Consider the following 23,453-nt stretch of genomic DNA (forward strand, 5'->3'; position numbering starts at 1 on the left):
AAGGCACCTTGGAGCAGTTGACTGTGGAGAGACCTAATGAAGAAAAGCTAGTCCTACAAACATTGGAAGAGGGACCTGTAGATGCTGGGGCCAAAAGTAGGATGAAGCTTGTTGTATTTGAGAGACAAACAGAAAAGAGTTTGGCTGTAGTTTAGGGCACTAGGGTGAGGTGCAGAAAGATCAGAGGTTAGTATACCGGGGTGAGGTCAGAGATAGGCAGGCCAGATGAGGTAAGTTCTCATAGGCTGTAGCAGAATTTGGATTTCACTCTAAGCCTAATGGGAAACTTTTGGAGAATTTTAAGTTAAGGAATCACATGATCTAATTTACAGTTTTAAAATAGGGAAGGAAGGGAAGAAGGAAAATAAATTAAGTGAGTAATGATGGTGATTTGAACCTGGGAGATAGTTGTAAAAATGGAGAAAAAGTAGACATATTTAGGTTATATTTTAGGATTGTTTCTTACAGGATGTGCCAATAATTTGGACATGGGAAGTGAGGGAAAGAGAGGATGCTTATTTCCACACAAAAAAATGTTACCTATTACTTTATACCACAAGTACGATCCATAAAAATAAAATTTAGACTTCATCAAAATTAAAACTTTCACTCTGTGAAAGACTCTGTTAAGAGGACAAAAAGACAAGCTACAGATTGGGAGAAAAAATTTGAAAACCGTATATGCAACAAAGGACTAATATCTAGAACATACAAAGAACTCTTAAAACCCAACAGTAAAAAGCAAACAATCCAGTTAATAAATGGGTAAGAGACATGAAGAGATATTTCACCAAAAAAGGTATGTAATGGCAAATAAAGAAATAGAATGATGTTCAACATCATTATTCATTAGGGAAGTGCAAATTAAAACCACGGGATGCTTTTAGTAACATCAGAAAGTTTTTTCATTTCAAAACAAGGAATGTGTCTGCAATGTTCTATGCTTCATCAAATTGCTATGTAAGCCACACTGTGTGTGTGTGTATGTATATAAAATATCAGAATAGGTAAAATAATAAATGCAGATGAGGATGTGGAGAAACTGGATCACTTATACATTGCTTGTGGGAATATAAAATGATACATATGCTCTGGAAAAGTCTGGCAGTTAAAAAAACAAAAACAAAAAAACTAAACATGCAACTACCACATGACACAGTAATTGCACTCCAGGCATTTATCCCAAATAAATGAAGATATATTCACACAAAAGTTCACTTGGACAGCACTGCCCCAGACATTGAGGAGACATGTAAAAATTTTGAGCAGAGTTGGAAGTGATAAAATTATAATTTTCCACAAATCTCTGGGAAGAGTCTGATAGGCTGGAAACTGGTAGGGAAATTAGGCTATGAATCAGGATATGTATCATAAGAAGTTGTGTTTGCAGAAATGAAGAATGGTGTGTGTGTGTGTGTGTGTGTGTGTGTGTGTGTGGGTTGAGGTCAAGGGTGGAACTACAGGCACAGAGTAGATAAGGAGGCTGAAGGAGGTATAGTGCTTTTTATTTAGGAAAATGGGTGGATATTGATCCCATTCGCTGAAATAGGAAACACCTTAGGAGTAGAATTAAAAAATTATTTTTGAGAAGATGGGGGTGATTGACGAATTCAGGTTATATCCATGTTAACTTCGAGATTGTGAGGGACATTTTAGTAAGTTGGACAATAGGCAGTTGGATACATAGATTTAGAAGAGTCATTCTCAAGGAACTTAGGGGGAACGTATGGTCAGGCCACTCAAGATGGCTGTTCTCTTGCTCTCTGTGTGTCCCCTGCTCGACCAGCGCCTGCTGCACCTACACCCTACTCACATGACTGACCTTCCTTTGTACTTGCTCCAGGCCCCAGCTAGCCTTCTTATCAAAGGGGGGGAGGGGCATTCCCCTCTACTGGTTTCCCTGGTAACTAATGAGCCCACCTGACTTCTATTTCCCCTGTAACTGGTAATCTCCCTCCCTTCCCCACAGCGAAGACGGCCACCTTGTTCTGCCTGCCCTCCACCGCACACGGTGGGGTTTTGCTCCAGGACTTTGCTTCAGACGTGTGGTCTCCCACATGCATTGATGTCTCTGTTGCTGACTCTGGGCTCTTTCTTTAGTCTTGAAGCTGGGCAAGCACACGACTTGTAGGCCTATGGGATGCAGCCCAACAGGGGAGATGCATTCATTGTTATGTGGATCTCTCATTACTTCCTTCAAATAAGTGCCTAGAAGTTAAATTGCTTTTTCAAAGAATATGAATTATATGTGGGGACTTTCTAAATTTCTTCTCCCCCTTCTCCCCACCACACACATTCCCTAGTGGTCCTTATGTTGCTGTGATGAACAAATGTTACTGATAGACATGCACAGTACTCCACAGGTGTGGTCTGGTATTTTAAAATTCATTGGTTGGGAGACAGATTTCAGAGTTATATCCCTTTCTTTGTGGAAACCGGGACAACCCTCTGCTGCATTCCAAAGGCTTTGTAAATACTAAAGGTAGTATACATTTGCATCTTCATCAGTACAGGTCCCAGGCAAGAAAACAGAAATCAAATAAGGAATTCCAAGCAGACAGCATTTGCTATGGAGAAATGCTGACGGGTAGAAGAGCATAAAGGGGAAGGTGAGATTAAATCAGAAATTCCTAATGGCAGGAAGTGGCCACTAGTCCTAGAGCTGGTAGAACAGAGGGTGGAGGTGGTATTATCAGAGCCCAAGAGCAAATGCTCTTTTGGGGATGCCACGTGAGTGTAGGGAAAGGGAAAACAGGACCACCAAGGAGGGGTTGCTGCAGCTGGTGCTGGACTTCGTAAAGGGCACTGCCACTCCCCTGGATACCAGAAGCAGAGAGGAAGAGAACTAAGGAACAATAGCTTTCCCATGTTCTGCCTTCTGATTTTCTGCCTGTGCAGAATTCTTGGCAGAATCTTACAGGAAGCTGTCTGACAAGGAAAGCTGGGAACTACAGTTTGCAAACTCCCAGCCCAACCATCGTCACAGAGCAGAGTTTAGGTGAGTATGGGGCTTAAATACCACCAGCACCTGCACTACACTTTACCAGGAAAAACATTTTTTCCTCCTTTAGATAGTAAACTCCCTAAAGAAAAACTGACTGATTTGGTTTTTGGTCTTTGATAGACTCAAGGGTCCATCACAGTGTCTGCCATATAAAATGCTCAATAAATATAATAAATTTTTGAGTGAACAAAATGTCTATTCACATCACTGATAAATGGTTCAAATCGGTACTCAACTTACCTGACTGGCAGGTGATGCAGCTGATTGTTAAAGAAACACACTTTAATTCATATGTACAAATTAGGATTGTCTTTTACAGTATAGGCCCCTTGGAAGTTAACATACTTTTTCCAACAGTGCTGCCATTACTCAAGGGATTTTTAGGACTCCTCTTTTGAAATTGCCTTTCAGAGCTAGTTCTTGAGAAAGACATGACAATTAGTAAGAGCCTACTCTGCCCCCTTTTGGCCTAGCCTGACCCACCTGCTTTTGATCTGGAGGATTTAATACTATTTTCAAAAATTAAATCCTCTCTCAAAGAACAGACCTGTTACTAATGTTGGTAAGTATGTGCCACAATTTCCAATTAAACTTGGGACAACATGACGTCTTAGTCTACTTCTGCTACTTTGAATTTGGAATTAGATGACAAATATGGTGTATAATGGTAATAACTTAAGACTTTGGTCCTTGTTGCCTTCCTATGAAGAGAGGAGAATCATCACTGAGCCCCCCTGCCACAAGCAGGTAATTTCAGTAGGCTATTTGTTTTCATATCTCAGGGTTATTTCCAGCTAAGACAAATGCACAAGCACAAAAAGGGCCCCCGTAGCCTCTGACCTCTAGGACATGAACCAAGACATATTTTACTATCACCCTCCCACCTCTCTAAAGAATCCATGAAATGCATTATGGTAAAATAGGAAACTTCTCAAGGTCTAGTGAGTTGTGGGGAAGAGCACGGGCAGATGCAGTTGCTGTTCCCTGCCTCAAGTGGAAAGTGGTAATAAAAAGCTTAATGAACACTTGCATGGCGGGATGTGTTTGGCTGTTTATTCTTTCAATCTTCACAACTCTGTGAGGTAGGCACTCTTATCACCCCCATTTTACAAATGAGAAAACTAGAGGCTCACAGAGGTTGATTATCTAGCCAAGGCCACTCAGCTAGTAAACGACAGTCCAGGGTTCAAACCCCGCAATCTGACTCGCGTTAGTGCTTTCACGAAAAAACGTGTATCTGGCAATGTTTAAAACGTCAGAACTGGCAACTGGGGAACTAATGGAAAATGAACTCAACAAAACGGCCCACCACTTGGCAACAGTGCTGACAGACCAAGGTAGCCTGAAGGCCCAGGAAGGGGCAAGTGAGGGGTCAAGCGATTCGCCCGCACAGCTCCGACAGCCCCGGCTCTGAACGGCCGAAGCCTCCGGAGACGCCTCCAGCGCTAGCGTCGCAGTACCCTCATTAGGCCCCTTCTAGGCAGCGGCAAATCGCGGGCGCCCAGAAGGAGGCGGGACTTCCGGGAGCGGTGGAGCCAAATTCCGGCCGCGCCGGAAACACCTATTGAGGGAAAAAGAGTGGGCAGACGCCGCTTGAAGCTCCTGGAGAATTTTGTGTTCCACAGTCTCCGAAGAAAAATTGGGCGGGGATTCGTCCCCTCATTGCCAAGTTTTCGAGGCAGTGGAAAACAAGAGTTGGGACATGGACAGCCGCTTGCAGGAGATCCGGGAGAGGCAGAAGTTACGGCGACAGCTTCTCGCGCAGCAGGTCCGCGGCCCAGGGTGGGATCGCGAATGCGCGTGCGCGGCCGGCCTCTTACCTCCTCCCCCGTTTTTTGTCTCCCTACCGGCCGCGGTGCAGTCCTTTCTAGTCCCGCGACCTTAATCCCTGCGCCCGCCTACCCTCTTGTTCTCAACTCCCGGGGTACCCCGAATCTTTTCCTGTTTTACCTCGCGGTCACTGTGGTGGTGCTAAACCGAACGCCACGCTTGGTTTTCAGCAGCCGTTATAGAATGGCCGCCGAGTGGGGCTCAATGATGAGAATACAGTGGTCTTTGTGTATAAGTTACCGCAGTTCACGCAAAGAAGAGTGACTTGCTATCCTCCAGAATTTCTGTTCACTTTTTAAATGGTGGTTTGTGTCTTGCCTTTCTTCGTAATCAGCACCCGATTCTTGAGACTGTGGCTTCATTGTGGGCCAGGTTTACAGTATTTTCTCTGGGATAGTGTCTAACGACTGCATTGGTAGTAGCCTGAGTGTAAATTTTAGATTCTGCATGATGCGTATTGCAGTCGACTGTGTCGTGTACGGTATCCGCGTCCTCACCCGCAGCTAATGTTTGAATTCTTAATCTGTATCGGTCACAACAAATCTCTGAAATAGGTAATATTGTTTTCACTTATCGGATAATGAAACAGAGGCTCCAGAGGTTAATTTTTGCCCCGGCTCCTTCACCTCTGGGCCAGAAAATTGAACCCAGGTTTGTCTCTCCAAATCTTGGCTTCACTCCTTCTTGTGTATGAGTAAGTTAACACTTGATTAGTAGAGTACACAAGCAGAAAATGCAGATGCACACCTCTGCTTAATTAAAGTTAGAGGTTGTGTTTTACTTTCTGCCACTCAGACCGGTAAAAGGGATGGGGGAAATGCTCGCAGGCTTGATGAGGCATCTTACTGTTATTTTTTTCAGTAATAAATTTTCGTTTTAGTACATGGAAATCTGAGAGCTATCCTCTTTTATGATCTGATGAAAAGATTTATGGTACAGTGTTAAAAATGTGGGCGTTTAGGGAGTTCCCTGGTGGTCCAGTGGTTAGGACTCAGCGCTTTCACTGCTGTGGCGCGGGTTCAATCTGTGGTCGGGAACTAAGATCCCACAAACGCGCGGCCAAAAAAAAGGGGGCGTTTGGAATCAGATCTGTTCCTGGCATAATGATTTTGGACAAATCAGGTATCTTTTCCAAGCCTTCCTTTTCCCAGTTTCTATTATGTTATCTTCAAAAATGTTCAGCAGCTCTTTGTTACCACCAAGATTCTTACTCTTTAGTTTTGAATTCGAACGTCTGTTTGATTCAGAATAGTCGTAAACAATGATTGGTTGAGTGTCTTACTATGTGCCAGGAGCTTTTGTAGACATTGGCAATTCAGCTATGAATAATAATAGGTGGTCCTACCCTCAGAGAGCTTACATACTGCACAGAATTTAATAATGGCTGCCATTTATTAAGTCCTTTCTGTGTGTCAGGACTCTGCCAAGCTTGTACATACATTATATTTGATCCTACCAGTCAGATGCTATCTGTGTCTTATAGATGAAGAAAATAAAGTTCAGGGAATTTGTTATATGCTGAAGGCCGCAAACCTTTTACATTTGCAGGCTGCAGTTTTAGGCCTTTTCAATACACCTCGCTGCCTCCTAGTACAGTTGGATAGGAACCTTTCCACCTAAGTAAGGATGTACAATATAATCAATGACAGACTTCCACTTTACCAACTAATTTCAGCCTTTCTTTCACTTACTTTTCTCTGTATGAACAAGACAGACTGGTTTATTACTCTCCAGAACATGATTTGTGCAGTACATACTTTATGATTTTTAAAAATTGTCCTTTCTTTCTGATTTCTGTCTATCCTCTGACAGCCCAGGTCAGAATTTTGTGATGAAACCTATTGTGATCTCCCTGGCTTAGGCTCTTCTCCCTCTGAGCATCCATTTTCCTTACTGTTGAGTCCACTACTGTATATTATTAACCATCATACAGAATATAAACAGTTTGCGTGCAACGTCTTTGCATTTAATTCCTGTTGGCTTAATCTTCTATCCTAACTTTGTTTCTTGCCCAAAGTAAGTTCTTAATAAATTTTTGTTGATTGATGATCTGTTAGAGTAGAGCACAACTCAAGTGTGTATAATTTGCTTGACTTACTTTTGGCTGCTGGATGAAGATATCGGATGTAGTATACAGGCCCAGACCATGATTGTGGCAATTGATGCTATCATCAACGATTTACACCTGTTTTTATTTAACTTGTAGCTTTGTTTCAAAAAATTATACGTGCTTTCAAATGATACCAAATTGTCATAATTATTCAAAGAATATATTTAGTGCTACCATAATGGAAAGTCTATTACTCCAGTCATTCCACAATTTTTTAAAAATGTTGGAGCATGAGAAGACAATTATATATGTAAGCACAATTTGATTTAAAGCATTTCTCTTGTAAAACATTGTATTCTGATTTACACCTTGGTAGAAAATCTCATTGGTTCATTCACATATTTATAAACATGTACTATAAGTCAGATGTTATAGTAGCTGCTGAACATACAGATACCAGCAGGACAGAGTTCTTCCCCTCAGTGAGCTAACATTTCAGTGGGGGAGAAGTAAACAAAAGTAAACTGATAAAGTAATTGAATTGTACAAATAAAAAATTGGAAGTTGTGATAGTGACCGTGAAACAAATAAATAGAAGTAAAACAAAAAGGATGTATTAAGTGCTATCTTAATGAGGAAATGAGGAGGTAAAAATAATGGAAAGGAGGCTACCTATTCTGTATATAGTGTTCATGCAAGGACCCTCAGAGGAAATGTATTCATCTGAGATTTGAAGGGAGTGGAGTCAGTCTTGGGAAGAAGGTTAGAAAGCATTCCACCTATGGGAATAAATGTGTTTTCTGACTAAAGAGAATAGGGGTCAGGAAGATTTTATGGAAGAGTTAAAATATCAGGAACAGTTGATATAGGAAGAGATTTATCGTTGGGGAAACCTTAGGGGAGTCATGAAGTGGGTAGTCTAAAGAGGCAGTGGTAATTGTTTAAGATCAAGGCTGGGGACTTGCAGCTCTAATATTGTAGTGTGCCTTCTCACCTTTCTTGAGCTAAGGGATTATTTAATGCAGATTTCCTCATGCCCTTTGTGTGCTTAAAATTTTTAAGTGGTTCCTCATGGCCTGTAAATTGCATTCTATACTTCTTGGTTTGGCTTTGAAAGTTTTCCATGAATTGATCCCACACTGTGTAGCCAGGCTTATCTCAACTAGTGATTTGTTTACATTTGTTGTATTTTGCAAAATTTCCCGAACTGCCAACCCGAATTTGCATGACTATTTTTCAGGTTTTTGTAAAGTTTAGTATTGTGCCTATAATCATTATAAAGACTTGGCTTGAATAGAACTGAAAAGGTATTTATTACAGCATGGAATAAATAAGGTACAATACGTGAGCCGATGTATGCAAAGTGTTTAACGTAGTGCCTGTCACACTATAAACCCTATATGTTAGCTGCTTTTTTTTTTGTTTTGTTATTGCTACTGCTGCTAAATTGTGTTTTATTATTTGCTTTAAAAGTAGAAGATTGGCTCAAGTTAATTGTTTTAATTTCAAAATAACTGAAAACATAAAATACTTTTAAGCTGGCAAAATCATTCTTAATTAACATGGTTTTGCTCCAAGGTGTTTTCTGTTTTTCCTGCAAGGTAATTCGTCCATTTGCCTGCTGCAGTAGTTATGGGTTGTTTTTTTTTTTTTTTTAATACTTGATGTATTAAATGCTGCTACAAATGACTAGGAAGGCTATTCAGTACACTGTCATCTAATTTTTGGTTTTTGCCTTTTCTCAGTTGGGAGCTGAAAGTGCTGACAGTATTGGTGCTGTGTTAAATAGCAAAGATGAGCAGAGAGAAATTGCCGAAACAAGAGAAACTTGCAGGTCAGTTGAATAATTTTTTTTTTAGTGACATGTTAATATTTGTGAAAGGATCACTGTTTTAATAAACAATAATCCTAGGTATGAAGTGTGTTGTTATAAGCATCAGTGTATAGATTTGGGAAACATTGGTTTTTATTGTTAGTTCATGAATTATGAAATACTTACTATCTGAATACAGTAAGTTTTCAATTATAAAGTAGTTAGAAAATGGAATGTTAGGATAGGAGTTAGCTTATATGCCATATATAATTTTATTTTTAAAATCCTTATTAAAAAAACACAGTTTGCCCTAAAAGTGGTATTGATTTGATAGTTCATAAAGCATTTAGAATTTTTCAGTATTGTAGTTATCAATTTTTTTTTATTGGAGTATAATTACTTTACAGTGTTGTGTTAGTTTCTGCTGTACAGTGAAGTGAATCAGCTATATGTATACATATGTCCCCTCCCTCTTGGACCTCCCTCCCACCCCCTCCTATCCCACCCATCTAGGTCATCACAGAACACCAAGCTGAGCTCCCTGTGCTATACAGCAGGTTCCCACTAGCTAGCTATTTTACACATGGTAGTGAACATATGTCAGTCCTAATCTCCCAGTTCATCCCACCCTCCCCTTCCCTCTGCCCCCTGTGTCCACCCATCCGTTCTCTACATCTTTGTCTCTATTTCTGCCCTGCAAATAGGTTCATCTGTACCATTTTCTAGATTTCACATATATGTGTTAATATATGGTATTTATTTTTCTCTTTCTGACTTACTTCACTCTGTATGACAGACTCTAAGTCAATCCACATCTCTACAAATGACCCAATTTCATTCCTTTTTATGGCTGAGTAATATTCCACTGTATATATGTACCACATCTTCTTTATCCATTCCTCTGTCGTTGGACATTTAGGTTGCTTCCATGTCCTGGCTATTGTAAATAGTGCTGCAATGAACATTGGGGTGCATGTGTCTTTTTGAATTATAGTTTTCTCAGGGTATATGCCCAGTAGTGGGATTGCTGGGTCATATGGTAGTTCTATTTTTGGTTTTTTAATGAATGTCCATACTGTTCTCCATAGTGGCTGTATCAAATTACATTCCTACCAACAGTGCCAGAGGGTTCCCTTTTCTCCACACCCTCTCCAGCATTTACTGTTTATAGATTTTTTTGATGATGGCCATTCTGACTGGTGTGAGGTGATACCTCATTGTCGTTTTGATTTGCATTTCTCTAATAATTAGTGATGTTGAGCATCTTTTCATGTGCCTCTTGGCCACCTGTATGTCTTCTTTGGTGAAATGTCTATTTAGGTCTTCCACCCATTTTTCGATTGGGTTATCTGTTTTTTGATATTGAGCTGAATGAGCTGCTTGTATATTTTGGCGATGAATCCTTTGTCAGTTGCTTCGTTTGCAAATATTTTCTCCCATTCTGAGGGTTGTCTTTTCATCTTGTTTATGGTTTCCTTTGCTGTGCAAAAGCTTTTAAGTTTCATTAGGTCTCATTTGTTTGTTTTTTATTTTTATTACTCTAGGAGGAGGGTCAAAAAAGATCTTGCTGTGATTTATGTCAAAGAGTGTTTTTCCTGCATTTTCCTCTGAGAGTTTTATGGTGTCCAGTCTTACATTTAGGTCTTTAACCCATTTTGAGTTTATTTTTGTGTATGGTGTTAGGTAGTGTTCTGATCTCATTCTTTTACATGTAGCTGTCCAGTTTTCCCAGCACCACTTATTGAAGAGGCTGACTTTTCTCCATTGTATATTCTTGCCTCCTTTATCAAAGATAAGGTGACCATAGGTGTGTGGGTTTATCTCTGGGCTTTCTATCCTGTTCCACTGATCTATATTTCTTTTTTTGTGCCAGTACCATACTGTCTTGATTACTGTAGCTTTGTAGTTTAGTCTGAAGTTGGGAGCCTGGTTCCTCCAGTTCTATTTTTCTTTCTCAAGATTGCTTTGGCTATTTGGCATCTTTTCTGTTTCCATATAAATTGTAAAATTCTTTGTTCTGATTCTGTGAAAAATGCCTTTAGTAATTTGATAGGGATTGCATTGAATCTGTAGATTGCTTTGGGTAGTATAGTCATTTTCACCATATTGATTCTTCAGATCCAAGAACATGGTATATCTCTCCATCTGTTTGTGTCATGTTTGATTTCTTTCATCAGTGTTTTATAGTTTTGTGAGTACAAGTCTTTTGCCTCATTAGGTAGGTTTATTCCTAGGTATTTTATTCTTTTTGTTGCATTGGTAAATGGGATTGTTTCCTTAATTTATTTTTCTGATCTTTTGTAGTTAGTGTATAGGAATGCCAGAGATTTCTGTGCATTAATTTTGTATCCTGTACCAAATTCATTGATTAGCTCTAGTAGTTTTCTGGTGGCATCTGTAGCATTTTTCTATGTATATTATCATGTCATCTGCAAACAGCAACGGTTTTACTTCTTCTTTTCCAATTTGTATTCCTTTTTAAAAAAAAATATTTATTTATTTATTTTTTGCTGCGTTGGGTCTTCGTTGATGTGCACAGGCTTTCTCTACTTGCGGCGAGCAGGGGCAACTCTTCATTGCAGTGCATGGGCTTCTCATTGTGGTGGCTTCTCTTGTTGCGGAGCATGGGCTCTAGGCACATGGGCTTCATTAGTTGTGGCTCGTGGGCTCTAGAGCGCAGGCTCAGTAGTTGTGGCGCATGGGCTTTGTTGCTCTGCGGCATGTGGGCTCTTCCCAGCCCAGGGCTCGAACCCGTGTCCCCTGCATTGGCAGGTGGATTCTTAACCACTGCGCCACCAGGGAAGTCCCTCCGATTTGTATTCCTTTTATTTCTTTTTCTTTTCTGATTGCCGTGGCTAGGACTTCCAAAACTGTGTTGAATAATAGCGGTGAGAGTGGACATCCTTGTCTTGTTCCTCCTCTTAGAGGAAATGCTTTCAGTTTTTCACCATTGAGAATGATGTTTGCTGTGGGTTTGTCATATATGTCCTTTATTATGTTGAGGTAGGTTCCCTCTATGCCCATGTTCTGGAGAGTTTTTATCTTAAATGGGTGTTAATTTTGTCAAATTTTTATCGAATTTTTTCTGCATCTATTGAGATGATCATATGGTTTTTATTCTTTAATTTGTTGATATGGTGTATCACATTGATTGATTTGCTTATATTCAAGAATCCTTGCATCCCTGGGATAAATCCCACTTGATCATGGTGTATGATCCTTTTAATGTGTTGTTGGATTCTGTTTGCTAGTATTTTGTTGAGGATTTTTGCATCTATATTCAGCAGTGATATTGGTCTGTAATTTTCTTTTTTTTGTAGTATCTTTGTCTGGTTTGGGTATCAGGGTGATGGTGGCCTCATAGAATGAGTTTGGGAGTTTTCCTTCCTCTGCAATTTTTTGGAAGAGTTTGAGAAGGATGGGTGTTAGCTCTTCTCTAAATGTTTGATAGAATTCACCTGTGAAACCATCTGGTCCTGGACTTTTGTTTGTTGGAAGATTTTTAATCACAGTTTCAATTTCATTACTTGTGATTGGTCTGTTTATATTTTCTGTTTCTTCCTGGTTCAGTCTGGGAATTTTTTACCTTTCTAAGAATTTGTCCATTTCTTCCAGGTTGTCCATTTTATTGGCATATAGTTGCTTGTAGTAGTCCCTTATGGTCCTTTACAGAACATCAGTTTTGCTCAAGACAGGTTAGAATGATACATAACTTAGAAGTTTCTTTTTGTCATACATACCTTATAAAAGCTTAGTTTCTTATTTGTTTGCTTTCTCATAAAAATAAAGTACAGATTATTCATCAGGTTGTGATACTTTTAAGATTTATAAACTGGGTGAATAGATACTGTTGAGTCAGGAAAAATTTGCCTTGTTCTGTTTTTATAACTGGTTCTTTAATATTATTAATGGATACATTAATACATCTTGTATATATTTGTGAGTGATATTTCAGTTTTAATTTTCAGGGCTTCCTATGATACCTCTGCTCCAAATGCAAAACGTAAGTATCAGGATGAAGGAGAGACAGATGAAGACAAAATGGAAGAATATAAGGCAAGTAGAGAATGGGACAATTTTATGGTCAAGAAGAAAATAAGTCCTTACAATCCATAGAGTCTTACCCAGGAAAACAAAATTTGACAGAAGCTGAATTTTGACAGAATACTGAATAATTGTTGGTAGTGTGTATGTAATTAGGTAAATTAAGACATATCAGTTTAACACAAGAGGTATGTGGATTAAATTAGGTGATGTATATAAAGCACTTAGCATAATGCCTAGTAAGCACTAGGTGATAGCATTCTTAAATAAGAGTAAGGAGGTAGATGTATCAGAAACTTTGGATAATTCGATCATATTTTGAGAGGCTACATTACTGTCTTTTTTTGAGTTGCATTATTCCATGTTAACAATATAGGGTAGTCAAATTGAAATATTTTGAGAACTCATGGGCTAGACAGCAGTGTAGAACCATTTCTGACAGAGGCCCAAGGCAAAAACCCAGCTTCTCAACTTGTAATTACAATATGTAGTTGAAAAGAAAGAAAGTTAAGGACAAAAAAACCTACCTCCATTTTTTTCAAATTAATTGTCATACAACTATATTCAATAGAGAAGAGAATAAATAGTTTCAGTAAATCTTTAGGTATAATTAATCTAATTTCATAAATATTCTCTTGTGTGTTGGTTGCATTTGATATATCCTTTTATATTACAACTATTTGTGATTATATTAGGTCAAACCATATACAGTTTCTGGTGTTTTAGCATTTTTGACTTATAAAATAGCAGTTTCACATGGTTTGATCTAGTAGAAATAAAATTGCCCCATTGGTGGTCGTATCTTTCATGATTTGAGCTAAATTCTAATATTTAAGGTATTATATCAGAGATAAATAATCCTAGATAACTTAGTCAACAAAATTAGTAGCTTTAGACAATTATTACTGATGAGAATGAAAAAGAAACATTTATTTTATATATTATAAACATAACTAGTTACAGCTAATGATGGGAAAGCAAAAACTTCAATTTTCTTTGTTTTTTAGATTAAAAAAAATTTTTTTTTAATTTGTATTTTATTTAATTATTTATTTATTTATTTGGCTGCATCGGGCCTTAGTTGTGGCATGTGGGCTCTTCATTGCCGCGCGTGGGCTTCTCTCTAGCTGTCGGGCACGTGCACGGGCTTAGTTGCCCCGTGGCACGTGGGATCTTAGTTCCCCACGGCACATGGGATCTTAGTTCCCCGACCAGGGATCCAACCTGCGTCCCCTGTATTAGAATGCGGATTCTTAACCACTGGACCACCAGGGAAGTCCTGACTTCAATGTTTGACTTTAACAGTAATTTGAAAAACTTTATTGTATCTTAGGGAAAGAAAATATTTATATGAGTCTTAATACTCGAGATATCATAATATGTGAGATACTCCTCTTATACATAAAATGTATACTTCCTTTTCCAAGGATGAATTAGAAATGCAACAGGAGGATGAGAATTTGCCATATGAAGAAGAGATTTACAAAGATTCTAGTACTTTTCTTAAGGTAAATAAATAATTTTCAAGTCCATAACTGTTCACATTTTAGCTCTATGCCTGAAAAGATTTTAAATACTTAACTTGTTTTCAAGATTTTTTCAGTTATTGAGGGATCATTATTATAAAATAAAGGTGATTTAAAATTATTCATGAAGTATTCTTCTGATGCTTGGCTATTTAGGATGAGATAATGCTTTATTAATGTCTGTAGATACTGAATTGTAATACTATTATTTTAATAGTGATGTTTTCTGGTTTTTTTAATGTCAATTAACTTATATTTTGTATGGCCTCATAATAAAAAATAAAGTACAGACTTAGTGTATCTGCCATCAGAGCGAATGCTATTAATTTAATTTTGATGTTTTCTTTAGGGAACACAGAGTTTAAATCCCCATAATGATTACTGCCAACATTTTGTAGACACCGGACATAGACCTCAAAATTTCATCAGAGATGTAGGTATGTCAGATTTGTTGGGAATATGCTGTTGCTAGCTGTTGATTATACGCATGTAATTTATCCATTTTGTGGTTTATTTCTAACAAAGTTATTTTTCCTGGCTTGGCTTCCCCTTTCCATTCTTAGTACTTCTAGTCCACTCTCTTTTTCCATCAAGCAGTGTTACTTTTTTCCTTCTTCCTTCCATCTTTCCTTCATTTTGGTTCTGTAACTATCCGTCATTTTTTTTAAAAATTATTTATTTATTTTTATTTATTTATTTATGGCTGTGCTGGGTCTTCGTTTCTGTGCAAGGGCTTTCTCTAGTTGTGGCAAGCGGGGGCCACTCTTCATCGCAGTGCGCGGGCCTCTCACTATCACGGCCTCTCTTGTTGCGGAGCACAGGCTCCAGACGCGCAGGCTCAGTAATTGTGGCTCACGGGCCTGGTTGCTCTGCGGCATGTGGGATCTTCCCAGACCAGGGCTCGAACCCGTGTCCCCTGCATTGGCAGGCAGATTCTCAACCACTGCGCCACCAGGGAAGCCCACTATCCCTCATTTTTATTTTGCCTTCATTTATTCCTTTGATGCTCTTCCTTTCTTTATGCAAATCTGATTCTCTTATATTATTTTCCTTTTCTCTAAAGAATTTCTTTTAACATTTCTTGCAGGGCAGGCCTATTGGCAACAAATTCCGTCAATTTTTGTTTGCCTGAGAAAGTCTTTATTTTTCCTTTACTTTTTGAAAGATTAATTTTGCAAAGTACAGAATTCTAGATTGGTGTTTTCTTTCTTTCAACACTTTAAGTGTTTTACTTCACCCTCTTCTTGCTTGCTTGTTTCTGAGAAGTTGGGTATAATTCTTAACTTTGTTCCTCAATAGGTTTGGTATTTTTTTTTTTTCTGGTTTCTTTCAGAATTTATTCGTTAGCTTTGATTTTCTGTAGTTTGAAAATGATGTGTGTAGGTATAGCTGGGTTTTGTTTGCTTTGGGGTTTTTTTGCATTTATCCTCTTAGGTACTCTCTGGGCTTCCTGTATTTGGGGTTTGATGTCTGACATTATTTTGGGAAAATTCTCAGTCATTATTATTTCAAATATTTCTTCTGTTCCTCTTTCTGTTTTTTCTCCTTCTTATATTTCCATTACACATTATACCTTTTGTAGTTGTCCCACATTCCGTATATAGTCTGGCTTTTTTTTTTTTTTCCAATTTTTGTTCTATTTACTTTTCAGTTTTAGAGGTTTCCATTGAGATATCATCAAGCTCAGAATCTTTTCTCAGCTGTGTCCAGTCTACCGATAAGCTTACCAAAGGCATTATCCCTACATTTTAAAAAACAGCTTGACTGAGATAATTCATGTACTATACAGTTCACCCATTTAAAGAATATAATTCAGTTTTTTAAGAATATCTATAGATTTGTGCAACCATTGCCACAATCTAATTTTAGAACTTTTTTAAAAAATTGAGGTATCGTCAATTTACAATATTATATAAGTTTTGGGTGTACAAATAGTGGTTTACAATTATTAAAGATTATATTCCATTTATAGTTATTATAAAATATTGGCTGTATTTTCTCTGCTGTACTACAATATATCCTTGTAGCTTATTTATTATATACGTAGAACGTTTTTTAAAAATTTTATTTTATATATGTATTTTTAAATAAATTTATTTTATTTATTTTATATTTGGCCATGTTGGGGCTTCGTTGCTGCACGTGGGCTTTTCTCTGGTTGCAGAGAGTGGGGCCACTCCTCGTTGCGGTGCGCCGTCTTCTTATTGCAATGGCTTCTCTTGTTGCGGAGCACATGCTCTAGGCACGTGAGCTTCAGTAGTTGTGGCTTGCAGGCTCTAGAGCACAGGCTCAGTAGTTGTGGTGCACAGGCTTAGTTGCTCTGCGGCATGTGGGATCTTCCTGGACCAGGGCTTGAACCCATGTCCCCTGCATTGGCAGGCGGATTCTTAACCACTGCACCACCAGGGAAGCCCTACATAGAAGTTTGTACTTCTTAATCCCCTCCCCCTATTTTGCTCTCCCCATTTCCCTCTCCCCCCTGGTAACCACTAGTTTGTTCTCTTTATCTGTGAGTCTGTTTCTTTTTTTGTTATATTCACTAGTTTTATTTTTTAGATTCCACGTATAAGTGATAATATACAGTATTTGTCTTTCTCTGTCTGACTTATTTCACTAAGCATAACACCCTCCAGTCCATCCATGTTGTTGCAAAAGGCAAAATTTCACTTTTTTTTTATGGCTGAGTAGTAATTGTGTGTGTGTGTATATATATATATATATATATATAGCACATTGTCTTTATCCATTTACCTTTGCTAGACACTTAGGTTGCTTCCATTTCTTGGCTATTGTAAATAATGCTGCTAAGAACATTGGGGTGCGTGTATCTTTTTGAATTAGTGTTTTCATTTTCTTCGGATATATACCCAGGAATGGAGTTGCTGGATCATGTGGTAGTTCTATTTTTAGTTTTTTTGAGAAACCTCCATACTGTTTTCCACAGTGGCTGCACCGATTTACATTCCTACCAACAGTGTACAAGTCCCCTTTCTCCACATCCTTAGAACATTTTCATCTCCCCTAAAGAAATTCAGTACTCATTAGCAGTCAATTCCTATTCCTTCTCCCACAGTTGCCCCCCAGCCTTAAGTAATCATTAATTGACTATTGTCTCTATCAGTTTGCCTATTCTAGACATTTCATATAATTGGACTCATACAATATGTGATATTTTGTGACTGGGCTTTTTTCACTTAACATGTTTTCAGGGGCCATTGATGTTGCAGCATATTATCAGTACTTCATTTCTTTTTATTGCCAAATATTCCATTGTATGTACATACCACATTTCGTTTATCTATTCATTTGTGTTGTTTCCACTTTTTGATTGTTATAAACTCTGCTGCTGTGAATATTCATGTAAAGCTTTTGTGTGAATGTATGCTTTCATTTCTCTTTGGTATATACCTGGGAGTGGAATTGCTGGGTCATGTGGTAATTCTATGTTTAACTTTTTGAGGAACTGCCCAAATGTTTTTCAGAGCAGCTGTACCATTTACATTCCTACCAACAATATGTGAGGCTTCCAGTTTCTTACCACCCTTGACATTTTATTATCTGTCTTTTTAATTATAGCCATCCTAGTGGTATGAAGTAATATTTCATTGCAGTTTTGATCTACATTTCCCTAGTGACTAATGATATTAAGAATCTTTTCCTATGCTTATTTTTCCACTTAAATACCTACTTTAGAGAGATGTCTAAACCCTGCTTATTTTTTAATTGATAATTTGTCTTTTTATTATTATATTGTAAGAGTTGTTTATATATTCTCAGTACAAGTCCTTTATCAGATGTATGATTTGCAAATATTTTCTCCCATTCTGTGGGTTGTCTTTCTTTTGGGCACACTGCGGCTTGCGGGATCTTAGTTCCCCGACCAGGGATTGAACCCATGCCCTTGGCAGTGAGAGCGCAGAGTCCTAACCACCGGACTGCCAGGGAATTCCTGTCTTTTCACTTTCTTGTTGGTACTATTTGCAACACAAAAATTTTTATTTTGATGTAATCCAATTTATTTTTTCCTTTCTTGTTTGTAAGCAACATGTAGAAACTGATTTTAATGTTTTCACAGGCAAAATTTAGATGTAGCACAAAAAGTTATGATAATGGTAAGTGAAATAGGCCAGTCACAGGATGGCAAATATGCATGCACTTATAGAGGTACCTAAAATAGTATGTGTATATAAATACATAACACTTTTATGAGGTACCTGGAATAGTCAATCTCATAGAAGCAGAGAATGCAGCAGTGATTGTCAGGGGCTAGAGAGAGGAAAATGGGGAGTTGTTGTTCAATTGGTATAAAATTTCAGTTATGCAAGATAAATTTTTTCTGTAGATCTGCTGTATAGCAAATTGTCTGTAGTCAGCAATACTGTTGACTATAGTCAGCAATACTTAAAATTTAAGAGGGTAGATTTCATCTTACTTAAGTGTTCTTACCACACACACACACTAAAACCAGAGGAACACAAAGAAACTTCTGGAGGTTATCGATAAGTCTTACCTTGATTGTGGTGATGGTTTCACAGGTGTATGCATATGTTCAAACTCATCAAATTGCATACGTTAAATATAGGTTTAATATATAAGGTTTTTATTTATCAATTATACTTCAAAAAGCTGTTTTTCTCCTTAAAGTTATGATAAGTTATATTGATATAACCAGATTTCATTATCAGACTTTCTGCTTTTAAGACACTTATTTCTCCAAGGCAAAGAAAATGTACTTAGGAAAGTATTATGGATTGAGAAAAAGGTGTACCTCTTTTGTAGATGATTGAGAGCTGACTCTACTGTGATTGAAACCTGATTGTACTAAAATCTTCAAATTTGTTTCATTTGAAATTTGATCTGTAACCACTGATTGAGGAGGCTTTACAAAATCTTTCACTTTTTTACTCTTTGATATTAAAGTTATTAAAATGTACTTCTGGTTTTCAACTTAAGATGTTTATATAATTTATATTGTTATGAATATGCTTCTTGTAGGGAAGAAAGAAAAAACAAAATAAAAACTTTTAGGAATCTTTGATATTCAAAGCCCTACTTACTCCTACAGTTGTTTAAACAGTTGTTATGTTGTTTTACCTAAAATCTCTTCTGAGGCTCAAAGATTTAAATATTTTTGAGGACATGGGAACAAGTCTCCTGTTTTTAACCTTTATGGAATTTGGAGATGTTTTTCAAGGTCCTAAGCTTGAAAATGTTTCTGAGGATTTGGTTTATAATAATGTGGAGTGAGATCTTTAAAACTATAAATATTGATATAGGAAATATTCTTAGAGAAAGTGACTTATCTTGGAATTGTTAGTACAATTTAGATAAGTAATCGGAGTGAATGAGGTGTGAGCTAATGACTGTCAGAGACTCATTATCTTCTTAATTAGATTTGTTCTGGGATTGTGTCCATAAAGTGTAGCCACTTAATTTAAGATCATCAGTAGTAAAGATAAGAAATCCTCATTTTCTCTGCTTTGGATAACTGTCTAAGAAACTAAGTAAAAATTTTAACAATCACTAGATTCTTTGGGAGAAAGACTTTTTTTAGTAAAAAGAAAACGAAAAAAGCATGATTGAGAGAAAAAATTTTCTTTTCCTGAGAACAGAATGGCTAAATTTGATGCTATAAGCAGGTTAGTTAATTTAATAAATTTGAGAAATTAAATGGTTAATTGACTTGATCTGGGCTTTAGAACATCTGGGAGCTTGCCTGCATGTGGGATTAGGGCCATTGGGTATATAAAATGTATATATGCATTGCTTAAAAGTCCTCAGACTTTTTTAAAAGGATGTGCAGATGAAGAGGTGGTTGTGTATTGCTTTGTTCTGTGCAGGCTCGTCACGTCTGAGTGCACTGATGTTCCTTTGTATTGAAATTTGGAATTTACTCTGTTTCCTCTTCAGGTTTGGCTGACAGATTTGAAGAATACCCTAAACTGAGGGAGCTCATCAGGCTGAAGGATGAGTTAATAGCTAAATCTAACACTCCTCCTATGTAAGTGGGGTTTTTTGTTCCCAACTCAGCCTTAAAATATTAGTCTTTTTATCATGTAACCTCTTTTCTGTTTGAAAAAAATTTGCCATCTTTTTTTTTTTCCTGTATTTTATGGATTTATTGAAAACATTAACATACTGACCATTTATACATTTTTTTTTAAACATCTTTATTGGAGTATAATTGCTTTACAATGGTGTGTTAGTTTCTGCTTTATAACAAAGTGAATCAGTTATACATATGTTCCCATATCTCTTCCCTCTTGCATCTCCCTCCCACCCTCCCTATCCCACCCCTCTAGGTGGTCACAAAGCACCGAGCTGATCTCCCTGTGCTATGCAGCTGCTTCCCACTAGCTATCTATTTTACATTTGGTAGTGTATATATGTCCATGCCACTCTCTCACCCTGTCACATCTCACCCCTCCCCCTCCCCATATCCTCAAGTCCATTCTCTAGTAGGTCTGTGTCTTTATTCCTGTCTTGCCACTAGGTTCTTCATGACCTTTTTTTTTTCCTTAGATTCCATATATATGTGTTAGCATACTGTATTTGTTTTTCTCTTTCTGACTTACTTCACTCTGTATGACAGACTCTTAACTCCATCCACCTCACTACAAATAACTCAATTTCGTTTCTTTTTATGGCTGAGTAATATTCCATTGTATATATGTGCCACATCTTCTTTATCCATTCATCTGTTGATGGACACTTAGCTTGCTTCCATGTCCTGGCTATTGTAAATAGAGCTGCAATGAACATTTTGGTACATGACTCTTTTTTTTTTTTTAATTAATTAATTAATTTATTTATGGCTGTGTTGGGTCTTCGTTTCTGTGCTAGGGCTTTCTCTAGTTGTGGCAAGCGGGGGCCACTCTTCATCGCGGTGCACGTGCCGCGCCTCTCACTATTGTGGCCTCTCTTGTTGCGGAGCACAGGCCCAGACGCGCAGGCTCAGTAATTGTGGCTCACGGGCCCAGTTGCTCCGCGGCATGTGGGATCTTCCCAGACCAGGGCTCAAACCCGTGTCCCCTGCATTGGCAGGCAGATTCTCAACCACTGCGCCACCAGGGAAGCCCACATGACTCTTTTTGAATTATGGTTTTCTCAGGGTATATGCCCAGTAGTGGGATTGCTGGGTCGTATGGTAGTTCTATTTTCAGTTTTTTAAGGAACCTCCATACTGTTCTCCATAGTGGCTGTATCAATTTACATTCCCACCAACAGTGCAAGAGTGTTCCCTTTTCTCCAAAAAATTCACCATCTTTGTAAGGTTAACACACTCTCTTTCTTCTGTATAGTAATATATATTAGTTTGAAACTGCAGTGCTGAGTACACAGTAGGTTCTCATTTAATTTATTTTCAGTTTTCTAGATAATTTACTTTAAATTACTAATTTAAATTTTTTTTCTTAGAAAATCATATTTGTTGTATTCCTGACTATCTTAAAATGTTTTTAAATGACTTTTCTTCTCAAAATTTATTGAAGAAAGTTAGAAAACTTAGGGAAAGTAAGAAAATGAAAGTTAATTATAACTCGGCAACCAGAGATGCTATTAACATTTTGGAATACAAAAATTCATTTTAACCTTTGCTAAACAGACTAATGTTTCCCTAAAAAAATGTGTTTAAGGTCTCTGAAATTGGAGACTGTTTATTTCACATTTAGCTTACTTTGAACATTTTGTACATTTAACAGTTTGCTAAAATGTATACTGTTAATGATTAGAAGAACCACAAAGAAGTCTGAGTTTGTGGCGAAAATTTTAGCAGACTAATATTCATCCTATTTAAAAATACTCTTACATTTAAAGTATTTTATATTTATATTTAAAATACTTTCATACTATGTGGAAATAACCATTAAGTAAAGGCTAGTAGTAATTTATACTAAGTAGCTAGAAAAGACTTAAACAATATTACTAAGGCACAAACTAATGAAAGAAAATTATGTCCATTTTTAGAAACTTTTTTAGAGGGAGGAATTTAAAACTTACTAACAAATAGCTTTACTAACTTAACAATTGTGGAAAAAGTAATATGGTATTCTTTGGAATATTAAGATGATAACGGAAAGGGGCTCAGACACTCATATCTGAGTATGGATTTTCAATATAAGAAATGAGAGAAGTTTGTATTTTGGATGTTCGTGTGGGACTGTGATTTTACTTTGTAGTGTGAGTGTATCCGTGTCCTCGGGAAGAGCACTGGTAGATGGTTTACTGTCTGTACTGAGGAAGGATACTTCTCCATAAAAAGGTATTCAGTAATTAGCTCATGGTGACTTTGTAAATAGTGTTTAGGAAATATTTAAGAAATTTCTTTCATTACCATCTGTAAAGTATTTGAAAATCTCTTACATTTTATGCTTTAATCAAATAGGTACTTACAAGCAGATATAGAAGCCTTTGACATCAGAGAACTAACACCCAAATTTGATGTGATTCTTCTTGAACCCCCTTTAGAAGAATATTACAGAGAGACTGGCATCACTGCTAATGAAAAATGCTGGACTTGGGATGATGTATGATCAAACTTTGTACATTGTAATGAATTATTTATTTTTCAAATAAATATATGTCTGGTCAGAAAGTAATATTATACATATTCCTACTTTTTTAGGAATTGTAAATATAGATTTATAGTATATATTATGGTTGAAGGTCTAAGGTACATTAACAAATACTATAATATCTTTAGTCTGGTTTGTCTTTTTGAGGCAGAAGTTGAGTAGGTAGTGAGTAAATCGTCTGTGGAAGACTCACAATTCCAGTCTTAGAGTCCTTGGATGTATAGCTAGAAATAAGTCTAAAAACAGATTGAATGGTTGATAACATTCCATATTTGGTTAGTTTTAGTAAACATCAGAGTATACGTACACACACACGCGCGCACACACACACACACACACACACACAAACATAATTTCTACTCTTTAAAGAACTTACAGTATAATAGATTTAAGGGGCATATGTATTATATAATTGTGATATAATTCAGTATTATATAATTGTGATAATGTTATATTTTCCTGAATAAAATTGAACAATCTGATAGCTTCAGTTAGTTACATAAAGTAATCTGTTTTTACTGATCAATAACAGAAATAACACATATTTATTGAGCACCACTTTGTACTAGGCAACTGGGTACTGGAGATTCAAAGATGAATAAGACTTAGTATT

The 23,453-nt window shown here is 37.2% G+C and overlaps 1 protein-coding gene across 1 annotated transcript in view; it reads left to right on the forward strand.

Moving 5' to 3' along the window:
* The first annotated feature begins 4,578 nt into the window (after positions 1 to 4,578).
* Positions 4,579 to 23,453, forward strand: part of METTL14 (methyltransferase 14, N6-adenosine-methyltransferase non-catalytic subunit) — a 33,434-nt gene continuing 14,559 nt past the window's right edge. Inside the window, exons 1-7 of the mRNA XM_068542326.1 lie at positions 4,579 to 4,772; positions 8,630 to 8,718; positions 12,666 to 12,753; positions 14,169 to 14,249; positions 14,617 to 14,704; positions 20,178 to 20,268; positions 22,651 to 22,792. Of these exons, the coding sequence (XP_068398427.1) occupies positions 4,707 to 4,772; positions 8,630 to 8,718; positions 12,666 to 12,753; positions 14,169 to 14,249; positions 14,617 to 14,704; positions 20,178 to 20,268; positions 22,651 to 22,792 (645 nt within the window). The 5' untranslated portion in view covers positions 4,579 to 4,706. The remainder of the gene's footprint in view (positions 4,773 to 8,629; positions 8,719 to 12,665; positions 12,754 to 14,168; positions 14,250 to 14,616; positions 14,705 to 20,177; positions 20,269 to 22,650; positions 22,793 to 23,453) is intronic.

This window comes from Eschrichtius robustus, chromosome 4, assembly GCF_028021215.1.
Source record: "Eschrichtius robustus isolate mEscRob2 chromosome 4, mEscRob2.pri, whole genome shotgun sequence".
Classification (NCBI taxonomy): Eukaryota; Metazoa; Chordata; class Mammalia; order Artiodactyla; family Eschrichtiidae; genus Eschrichtius; species Eschrichtius robustus.